Source organism: Durio zibethinus, chromosome 22, assembly GCF_047325235.1.
Source record: "Durio zibethinus cultivar Kanyao isolate XHJ-2024 chromosome 22, ASM4732523v1, whole genome shotgun sequence".
Taxonomy (NCBI): Eukaryota; Viridiplantae; Streptophyta; class Magnoliopsida; order Malvales; family Malvaceae; genus Durio; species Durio zibethinus.
The window spans coordinates 13,421,701-13,432,930 of record NC_143183.1 but is presented as its reverse complement, the minus strand read 5'-3'; the positions used below and the strand labels follow the sequence as shown (position 1 = coordinate 13,432,930).

Sequence of the window (11,230 nt, the reverse complement as noted above, 5' to 3'; positions counted from 1 at the left end):
TTAAAAAAATGTATATTTAATTTCATCTTTTTAATCTATTAAAATTAATCATTAGATAATTTTTTAAAACTTTCTAATTTTGCATTATATAAGTTGATTCATTGATCCCTTCTCTCTATATATATTATTTATGAAAAAATATCAACTTATATTGTATAAAATTAAAAAATTTTATATTTTTCTTAATCATTAATTTCAATAAATCTAAGAAATAAGTGAGATAAGTAGAAAAAAAATAATCTCATCTGCTGAGTTTATTAAAATCAAAGATCTAAAACAGTTTTAAAATTTGTATAAGCTAATCCCTCATATTTTTACTTATCTCTATCACCGTTTGGATATATTAAAATTAGAAATATCTTGCCAATCAAGCACATAAATGCAAAACTACATAATTTTTTTAATCAATATATAATACAAAATTTCGGAAGTGTAGTTAATCGTGTCTAACCTATCCCTTGGATAAATTTAATTATGACGAAGAAAAAGAATTTGATCTTAGGTCAGAAAATGGTAGAAGCCAAAAGAATCCTATTTCAACTAAGTGTATGATCTGTATCTTGAACCAAAATACCACTAAGGAGGGGGCGCTCTGCGTCTGCATTCCTCACCAACAATCTTTTCTCATGTCGCTGACCTCTGCCATAAAAAAAAAAGTCAACACCAATATTAAAAATTAAAGCACATGAAATAATAAGAGGTTGAGTTCCGCAAAGAAAATAAGAAAAAAAAAAAAATAGGACGGACTCAATAGTGAGAACTACATATTTTGCACAACTATATGTTCATGCCCAAGAAAAACTCCACCATAGAATTAAATACATGACTATAATATGGTCTTGAGTCTTGACATAGGAATAACATAAGCAGCCAAAAAAGACATAGGAACAGTATGATTTTTTATATATCAAAAGCCTCCTAGCTCTTTCAAACACACCTTTATACTCAGCAAAAAATCCAAATCTAAAGCTGCTACCACATGGAATCGAAGAGCAATGTAAAACTCTATCTTACATTTTAGTTTCACGTGCAGGAGAAAGAAATTTTAATGGTGGAGCAGACTGCCTTGAAAACCAAAACTGGAGAACAATTCTACCATAGTGCCCTAAATGTGGAATTGTATTGGGACATTGTACATTCTTAATTAGGCAGATCATGATTTCCACATACTTTATCTGTTCTCATTCAATTAGGTTTTATATCAAACAAAAATTTCCAAAATCCATATAGGATTGCTTTAGTCATTTTATTAAAACTTTTGGCAGCACAAGCACAATTCCGTACCTGTGAGAGAGCATTTTTCAAGTTATCATTCAAAAGGCTTAAAACCATCCCAAGCTTAATTCCCTACTGAATAAATAAAGCTCAACTGTTAAGAAAAAAAAAATCCTTTTTCTAACTCAAAATATGGGTCTCTGAAATAGTGTCACCATGGCAGAAATCATAAACAGAAGTAAAGCAGGACAGAGACCTTACACTAGTTGATTGGAGCTCCGTAATAGCTGAATCCTCAATTTCCTGCAATGCAAAAGATCAAAGTTCAATTATTGCAGTCACGTTAAAATCTTAAGAATAAGCTGACGCAGCTAGAAATACCTCCTCAATCAGCAGATCCTTTCTGGTGATCACACCAATGACACGAGATGCACGAGGAACAACAAATATGTGCCTCAATCCTAGTTGGCGGAAAATATTGTAAACCTATACCATCACATTATAATAAACACTAATAAGATAGAAGACAATTATACCACAGCAAACAAACATGAAAATCTGTTAAAAGCAAAACTGAAAAAATCACCTTTGTTAATGACATATCTTCAGGTACAATATACGGTGAGGGATTTAAAAACGGTGCGAGATCTATGTACATTTCTAAATCATCTGAACTAAGATGAATATCATTTATTGATATTCCTTTACTTGAAACAGGTTTAGCGAATTCGCTAAAATTGTGCCTGTAAATGATGGGAGGTATTTAGTCTTAAACTCAACAAAAAGCCAGAATGACAGAATAAAATGTTTAGACATACATGAAGATTTCCACTTACCTAATTGCTTGGGATCGACCTCTGGGATCACATGGCAAAGGACTATGCTGGAAATCTATCTTGGATTGAAGAAGTACCAGTAGGTGACTGCATCATAAACAAAGTACAGCAGTTAGTTCTTTAAATCTGTTTCTGCTCTAAATATAAACGGTGAAACATCCAGGAGTTCATTACATTGTACCTTCGAAGCATAAGTCCAATAACAAGTGTTTCTCCATTTCTTGTGTGATCAATCACCTAGTTAAGGTAATCAATTAAACACAGTTTTCAAAATTGCTAACATTAAACTAGAGAAAAAAGTGATGAGAAAGATAAGCTTACGGGAAAGCCATTATGTTTGTTGCTCCGCAAAATAGAAACCACATCTGCAACCTTTACAACCCTAGGAAGTGAGAGAACCTATAAAGGTAGAAAAACAAGCAGATTAGGAGTCAAAGTGTAGGCGTCATGTTGAAGTTGTACGTTGATTTTAGCACCTACTTATTCACATGATTCTCAGCTAAATTAAAGATGATTGTTATGTTAAACACTGCAAAACCATGGCATCTTTGCCAGAGAAACCTCATTTAAAAGGATCAATCAACTAACCTTCTGGTTTCCACAGGCTTCCCTGGCAGTCATTTTCCGCATCTCGTACTTGGGTCTTGATTCCAGCAACGGAATGCCCCTCAATCGTGCTTGTTCTTCATATAAGCCTTCATTAAAAGCATCACCAACAGCCTGGGAGGGAAAAAGAGTTAGGACATTTTGAAGCACATCAATCCAAATCGAATAAACTAACAAAATACATACCTTTGATATGAGAAGAACAAGCATAATAAGAGGTAATAGTTTCAAATTATTTGTGATTTCAACCATAATGACACACAGAGATACCGTCATCCGCATGGAACCCCCAAGAAAAGAAGCAGCTCCCAAAAGTGCATATCTGCAAATACACCAAATTATAGAGCGCTTCAAAAATGAAATCGTGTAGTATGTAACAAGGTAAGTTTCTTAGGAATCACTAAACAAAAGTTAGAAAGTAAGGCAATTAAGAAAAATGATATTATTGACAACAAAAACATATATATGTATATATATATAACAAGTATAGGAATATAGATGTGATCAATTATATTCCATAAGAAAAACAAACAATATACTTACGTTCCCTCTTCAATGTTGAGCTTCTTGTAGTGGTTAACTGTAAAAATACCAACAAGACGGCCATATGTTGATCCTATCATTATTCCAGGAACAAATTGACCAGCTGGAACAGCAGTACCAAATGTCACCACTGCTAAGGTATAGAACATAACCTGAAATAAATCATTTAAAAAAAAAAATTCAGACCATGAAATGATTTCAGGGATAATAATATTGGCCAATGACTTCAGCTGTACATGTAAATAGTAAAAATATAATAAACACTACTATAGAACAAATCTCCTAGAAGTTCTCAACTATAAAATTTGGTAAGTGCATTTCCTAAAAGCCCTCAATTGTTTAAATTGTAATTCATATCACAAAATATTCTAAGGATATAATATTACAATTACAAAATATTTTCAATAAATTTTCTACAACAGTTTCCACTCCCTTTCCTCACTCCTGATTAACTTATTATGCCCCTTTCTTAAGGGGGAAAAAAAGGAAAAAAAAGGAAAAAGATAGGTGCTCAAGAACTGCATCATGCTGAAGTCAACATTAATATTTTGGGATTTAGAAATTTTCTCCTCAATATGGGATACCAAAGGCAGTTTGTCTCAGCCAAACAGATTGCCATAACCTCTAAATAGTTTGGACATATTATTCCTCCTGGTCTCAAATACTTTAAATCTGATTCTGTTTGCCTCTATTTTACTTTTTATCTCCTATGTTGCTATATTCTTTAGCTAGCCTCAGCAGGGGAATGGAAGATGTTTTCCTTCTAATGTGTTCTGTCCCTCCAACCCAGACTTTTACATTAAATTTCCTTTCTAAGGAATCTAGAGTAGGAACAGAATTGGTTTAGTTTCTGACTTCATAACAAATAAAACCAAGAGCAGACAGGCCTGGACGAAAAATAGGTCATGCTAATAGGAGACATGCAACTACTAACCTCACAATTTCATACATAACCACATAAAGTAGATAGGTGATACGTTTTTAGAACACACTATCAGCATTCTTGTAAGAGAGTCAACAAGTTCAAAGAGCACTACCAAAAATGTTAACAAGCTTTGGGCACTGAACTCATGAATTGTTTTTGCACTAAACAAATTTCTGATGGCATCATCCTGTGACAAATATAAACCTGTTAGAAAAGAAACTAGCAAGGCAACTAGCATTTCAAAGGAAAGGATGTATCTCCAAAGATCCAAGAAACCTGAGTATTGAAGAAGATAGTCGCAAGATCATTGTACTCCTTGTCCTTACTGCAGTAGAACTGCAGATCACATTAAATCATATTTAGGAGAAATAACCAGAATGTAAAGCAATCAAAACTTCAAGAAAAAAGACAGAAATTAGAGAACAAAAGGTCATCTCACCCCCAAAAGTATCTATTCATCTGAGAAATATATATAAATATATATATATCTATATTTATATATTCACATGAACATGATGGCTTTTGAGATCAACGCACTCAGAAGGGGAAAAATATTTTAGAACAAAGAAAAGCTACATCAAAGTTAGAAAATAGAAAAGTAGAGATACTTTGCAACCAAAACTGACTGCATATTTAAAAGGTTGCTTAAGGTTCAAATAACAAGAAAGTAAATTTAAAGTATAGCTGGATGCAGTTCCTGTATTCTTGCATTCAGAAACTTGTAGAAATTTTTAGCTGATATAATGGGAGGAAAAACCACAATCATTAAAGTCAAATAAATTTAAACTGAATAGAAAAGGCATTTACCGAAGGGAAACTGCATCATGACAATAAGGAAAACATTGGATACCATGCACGTCAAGTTTATCCAAACAATAGGCAACTATATGAGCATATCTTACATTTACATAATTCCCATACATTCCAGGAGCCCTTGGACATTCAATTTCAGAGTCAGGATCTGAGTCAGGGCAAGGACTGCATTTTCTCAGAAGTGGTAGTCCAAAAGATATAACTGATGTTATCACAGAGATGAGGCATGCTTCATATATCTGCAATTTTTTTTGGACAACCAGAGGAATAAGCGGTGGTTTAAAATATTAGATATGCTCATTGAGAACCCAAGTAGTTCCCAAAGTTGCTAGAATTCTTACCTTGACTCGATTACCTTTCTTGTGCAAATAATTTCGTCGCCAGCGAGTTATATAAATAGTAAGTTGGTTAAACAAAGCTCCTGGGCTCAAGAAAAATCAATATATGTTAATAAAAAGAATACTGTAAAATAAACAATATAAATAAAAAAACAAAGACTAAGATTGATGGAGAACTGTTTAGGCCTTTCATTTTATTAGGTTTAACTTTTAATTAGGGTTCTATTTGGTATTTTTCATTTTATTAGGGTTTTCGGTTTAGTTATAAATACCTATGTTATTTTAATTTTGAGGAGGTTTTGGATTATTAATATTTGAGAATTTGAGATATTAAGTGTAGTTATTTTCTTCCCTCTATTGATCATTTTCTGGTTTTGCTCTATTTTGTAGTTGTAATTATAATGCCAAAAAAATCAAGTCAGCGCATTCGTCTTTATGTTGATCAGGCCTCTTGAATCTTCTATCTACCTGGTTATTTCTTTTCTTTTTCTTTGCTTTGGTTTGTTATTTGTATGGAATGTGGCTTTATTCTTGTTTTCTTTATTTTTAACAGGAATTCTCTTGTTAAGACCCTATGAATCAATTGAAACTTCAGATTTTGGATTATTAAAATTTGAGAATTTGAGATATTAAGTGTTGTTATTTTCTTCCCTCTATTGATTATTTTCTCGTTTTCTCCCTAGTTCTTCTGTTTGTCCCACTGATTTCCTCTGCTCTTTCCTAATTGTTCTTGTCTATATCTGATTTCCCCTCTAAATCTCTATATTCTATCTCTTCTCTAGTTGTCCTACATCAAAGATCATAAGAACAGATATGAAACCCAATTAAAAGCTGTACCTAGTAGACCTCCAATGATTCCAATAACTGCCATTGGCAATAATTCCTCAAAAGAATAGTCCTCTTGACCACTAAAAAGGAAGAAAGAAAGGGGAAAAAAGTTGGAAGCAGTAAACTAAAGCCAAGCAAAAAGTTTAATATGCAAAAGCTTAAAGAAGTTCAGATCCTAACTCTGATATATCCCATATTATGAAACCACCAGATCCAAAATGTCCACAGTTTCCACTTTTACACCATCCCATTGCAGCACGTACCACAACAGCCACAATTGCAGAAGTGAAAAAGACACGCCACATTAGTTGACTCCTCCACCTTCAAAAGGCAACATTCAAATGAACATGAAGGTTAGAGTTGAATACCTATATGCATATCCATACAAATCTATACCAGAACTCACACATGAATAACAACAAAACTACAATTAACTTAAGATGAAAATGGAAATACAGGAATATTAATTAAAAATATAACAGTTTAATCTCAAACATAAACATGCTTGTCCAAATACTTAAAAAGTAGTTGAGAAAAATTTTTTTTACCAAGATGTAACCTCTTCCAATGCAAATAATACACCCCCAACTGGAGCTCTAAAAGCAGCAGCAACTCCAGCTGCACAGCCACAAGTTACCTTTTCAAAATATTAGATAAATAAATAAAATGAGAAAAATTTAGAGGTATATCACCACCGTTGTTAGAAAAAAATGATAGAATATGACCAAATATATGTAAGTTCCAATTAAAGCCACCAATATCAACAGGAGTCACAAGACAAGATAATGAAACATACAATAATAAAATGATTCGGAAGTCAGGGAGGAAAATAGTACCCTAGGAGGATTCATCTTTCAACAGCTATACACGCAAAAGGAGAAAATCCACAAAGGCATTCTCATATATAACCTTTCCACAACTATAAATAAAGAAGGCATTCTTATACTCACAAGATCACGACGATCCCGCTCACTCTTGAAACCTTGAAGCCACCTGGAACTTAGATGATATTTTGTGGATCCACCCTGAATCAACGGATAACATGAAATGAAAATTTAGTTTGCAAGGAAAGTTCTGAAGAGATGCCAGACATAAAACAGAAAAAATGTTAAACTTTTTAGGCAGAATAAGTAGATACGGTTGTTAAAATACACTACTAACGCATTCCAAGACTGCATCAACAAATAGTTGAGGTGTAAAGTAAACCCTCCTCTCTTACAGGGGGCATGCCAGGGCAACAATTTGAACTACTTTTAAGACCACTAATCAAGTCATTTGATCACTATAAAATCATGTCATTTCAGAGCAAATTATGGTGAAAATCATATCCTGACATAAGCATTCTTTTAACACTACGTGCTTACTTGTCCAAGCAAAGAAGCAATACAAGCTCCAATATGAACAAGAGGACCTTCTTTTCCCAGAGCTAAACCACCTCCAACTGAACCAATACTTCCAAATATCTGCAAATTACAATGACAAGAATGCAACTGAAACAGATCTAGATACATATTAAAAAGTGTTGTTTGGATTGATAAACCTCAAAAACACCAATCTGAATTCATAAAAATTTTAAAAATTACATCCACATAAATTGTCTACTAAAAAAACCTGTGAACTATAAAGTGATCACTGGTTTATGATTAATCTCAGTTGCAACATAATGCTAGCAAGATTATCACCTTTCCAATCAACGTTCTGAAAAGAAGGATACCGGGAATATCAATTCCTGAGGATAAAGAGAAGAATTGGATTGTCAGCCTATGCAACACTTATGATAGCTCATTAATGAGTATAACAACTAAAACAGATTGAAAAATAAAAAATTACCATTCAAATATCCTTTGATTTCAGGAATACCAGATCCAGCTGCTGCTGGTGCAAATTGGGTAATGATATATACAGAAGAAAAGACTAAAGCTAAGTTGATTAAGATGTAAATTAGAAAACCAGCCACATATGACTTTTGTATTATGTTAAAAGTCAAGGAAAACTTCCATCCAGCAAAGTTCTCAACAGAAATATTGATAAATACAGCAGCTAATCCAGTACCTGAAAGCAATTAAAAGAAAAAAAATCATCCATACTACTAAATACCATATGGGAAAAAAATTCACACAAATAAGAGATAGAAGTTCACTACCTATAAGGAAAAGAATTATTTAAAAACAGATCATTAAACAAATTTATAATTCAATTCAGGTCAAGTAATGATTAATCTAATTACCTCTACATCTGTATTAACCTAACAATAATGCAAGAGTAGTATTTGTCGCTCAAAGTAAAACACACAATCGAAAATCTATTTTTTCAATAATCTTAAGCAACCAATATGGTTCTAAACATTTCAATGTTTCTATGCTACTAACAGTTAAAGAGATTCAATAAATAAATGAAACTAAATAACTGTCATTCCATACCCCAACTCCACACCATAACCTGAAATACAACCTCAAAAATGTCGAAATAAGCTTAAAAATAAATTTTTTTATTTGAAAAACCCGAAAATCAAATCAGAATTCGAATCGAGAAACAATCAACTTACCAATGCCGATGAGCAAAGCGAAGAACCATTTCACCCCCACGTTATATCCAACATAAAGCTTTCCTCTTTGTGCCTAAATTAAATCCAAAAGCATAAAATAGATTGTCAATAACTTAAAACTGAAAATTGAGCTTTAATTTTTCCATAAAAGTACCTGTTCTTCTCGATAGGCGTAATTTTCAATAACTTCATAATCAAGGCTATCGACGCCATTCCTATTGCTTGTATTACTCAAGAGTTCAACTCCATCGAGCTCACCTTCTTCCGAATGTGGAAGCCGAGACCAGACAAGCCTCGCCGTTTCCATTCCGTTTTGAAAATGGTTCGATAGTATGATCGATCGATTTCAAAATCGACCCATCTCTTGAAGTAGACCTTAAAAACCCTAAGCTCCTGCCAGATCACTCGACAACCAAAGCTTCACCTCCTTAAGGTAATCTCAAAACAATATTAAGAATTAAAAAGAGAAAATTGAAATAGAAGATTTTAGGAACGAAAATCTTTGAAAATTGGAAATTGAGAGAGAGAGATTCTGGCGTAGGAACGTAAACGAATTCCCCTCTTTTATTTTGTATGGAAAAAAAAAATTTAAGTCTTTGCGGTTTCCGGTTATGTTTGACTCTCCATATTTAGAAAATTTATTCCTTTCATCCATTGGTTTTTGTAGCTTTGCAGCGAAGTAACCCGATGGGCCGATACGCCACAAGAAAGGATCTACTACAGCGTACTTCATGTGAGGTTTCGTGTTTTTTTTTCATCGGCCGTTGGATTTTTGGCTCTTGGTTCTGTGGACGGTGGATGTTTGGAGAAATTTGGTAGAGTAGTAGCTCGAGGAAATGTGTTGCGGACCAACCATTGAGATAAGATGTTAACATATTTAATTTCTTTTTTTTTTTTATTTCTCCTAAATCGGTGGATTAGATAAATTACAGTTATTTTGGATTTGGATATTTGGATATTCAAATTTGATATTTGAATTATGTAAATTCAGATTATTTTAAATTTAAATTATTAAATTTTAAATTAAATTTTCATATGGTTTAAATGTTTATCATTTCTTATTCGAATGTTTTCAATTTAAAGGAGTAAAATAAAATTTTTTTTTTAATTTGGATCAGTTTTGTGATGCATAAGTGCTACCAAAATTTTTTTTTACTGTTAAAATGTAATAATGTAATTTTATTTTATTCTAATAATATTATGGGTTGTTACGTAAACAATTAGTAAATTATTCCACAATGATGAAATTCAAATTTTAACAATATCAAGTAAAAAAAAATAAAATGGGGAGAGATTTATGAAATATAGACTGAGACTATTTATTATATAATGTAAAATTATGTATAAAAAATGAATAAATTCCTGGTCTTATTAAAAGTTTTTAGCACGGTGACAAATAAAATTATAAAAGAAAAATAAACTCTAATATTTATTCTTTTGTTTATAGCTATTTAAGCATGTAAAATTAAAATATAATTGATTTTTTTCTTTTAGAAAAAATGAGGATTAAGGTCTAATTTAGTATTGTTATTGAAAATAACTTTTAACATTCAAAAACTATTTTTATTTTAATCTTAATGCTAAACAATAAAAATATGATTTTTCAGTTTAAAAATCTAATTTACCAACCTAAATCAAAAAATTCCTCAAGAAATGTTTTTTAAGTAAAAAACTAAAATTGAGTTTGGAATAAAAATTACTATATTATTCATATATTTTTAATATTTTATTATTTTAAAATATCACGTTGAATTTTTTAATTATTTATCCTTTTTTATAATAATATCAAACACTTAAAATTTTAATGATATTATTTCAAAAAAAATTTTAACCACACATTTCTTATCACATTTTTTAAATATATTTTTTTCAATCCAAAATTTTTTAACCTCAACTAAACTAACCTTAAAATTAGATTTTAAAAAACAAAAAGGAAAACTAGTAGACAAAAGGAGTGCATATCATTTTGCAAAGAACAGCTGTGGTAGGTTTAGTGGCATCCTACGTATAAGCCATTTAATAAAATTTTGAAGTAGTATTTTTTCAAGAAAAAGACATTTGCATAAACATTTCCTAGCAAGCATGATAGCATGCTCGATTTAAAAGCTTCACACCACAAAAAGTGGAGAGTGGAGAATATCCACTAAAAAAAATAAAAAATACTAACATAACGAGATCAAGTCTACGGTAATTTCAAAATTTTTCAATCTTGTTGTAAGGTCAAGAAATATTATAATATTTTATGAGAAATTAAAAAAATAATGAAATTTTAAAAAGTAATGAAAATGATCAAACAAATTAAAAGGTTAATTGAAAAAAATATAAAAATAATTATAAATATTATAAATTACATATTTCGTATTTATTTTTATTTATTTTTCTAAATAATAACATTAAAATAAAAATTTAAATATAATTATGTCACATATTATTTTTCATAAAATAATATTTTATTATTTCTTTATTATTAACAAATAATATTATACTATAACAATAATTAATATGAATTTTATTATTCATCTCACTAACTTATGATCAATTCTCATCACTTTTTAGAAGTAGATCCAGAACAAAACAATTT

General features: G+C 31.1%; 1 protein-coding gene across 10 annotated transcripts; it reads right to left on the bottom strand.

Annotated features, from left to right (window-relative positions):
- Positions 1-360: 360 nt before the first annotated feature.
- LOC111307948 (chloride channel protein CLC-d-like) lies at positions 361-9,188 on the bottom strand. 10 transcript variants are annotated; one of them, XR_016332042.1, is made up of 24 exons: positions 8,804-9,188; positions 8,650-8,722; positions 7,935-8,156; positions 7,787-7,833; positions 7,469-7,567; positions 7,055-7,129; positions 6,653-6,741; positions 6,285-6,425; positions 6,114-6,184; positions 5,280-5,359; positions 5,028-5,177; positions 4,402-4,461; positions 4,238-4,312; positions 3,201-3,352; positions 2,844-2,979; positions 2,640-2,771; positions 2,373-2,450; positions 2,233-2,288; positions 2,052-2,138; positions 1,802-1,958; positions 1,597-1,701; positions 1,477-1,518; positions 1,285-1,350; positions 361-639 (listed from the first exon to the last, which is right to left on the bottom strand). XR_016332042.1 is itself a non-coding variant. In XM_089751758.1 (24 exons), exons 1-23 carry the CDS (start codon positions 8,954-8,956, stop codon positions 1,323-1,325), a joined length of 2,313 nt encoding a protein of 770 aa, XP_089607884.1. In that variant the 5' UTR covers positions 8,957-9,188; the 3' UTR covers positions 434-639; positions 1,285-1,322. The 10 variants fall into 10 exon arrangements, 7 of the variants coding, with proteins under 7 accessions (XP_022762054.1, XP_089607885.1, XP_089607886.1 ...); XM_089751758.1 differs by having other exon boundaries at positions 434-639; positions 1,472-1,518; XR_016332043.1 differs by lacking the exon at positions 1,285-1,350 and having other exon boundaries at positions 1,472-1,518; positions 2,226-2,288.
- Positions 9,189-11,230: the final 2,042 nt, after the last annotated feature.

Coding starts and splice junctions, on each gene's coding strand:
- LOC111307948 (XM_022906319.2), bottom strand. CDS start 8,956: ATGGAAACGGCGAGGCTTGTCTGGTCTCGGCTTCCACATTCGGAAGAA. Junction 2,980..3,200: donor CTCAACATTGAAGAGGGAAC/GTAAGTATATTG, acceptor GTGTATTTGCAG/ATATGCACTTTTGGGAGCTG. Junction 2,772..2,843: donor TTGTTCTTCTCATATCAAAG/GTATGTATTTTG, acceptor TTTCCCTCCCAG/GCTGTTGGTGATGCTTTTAA.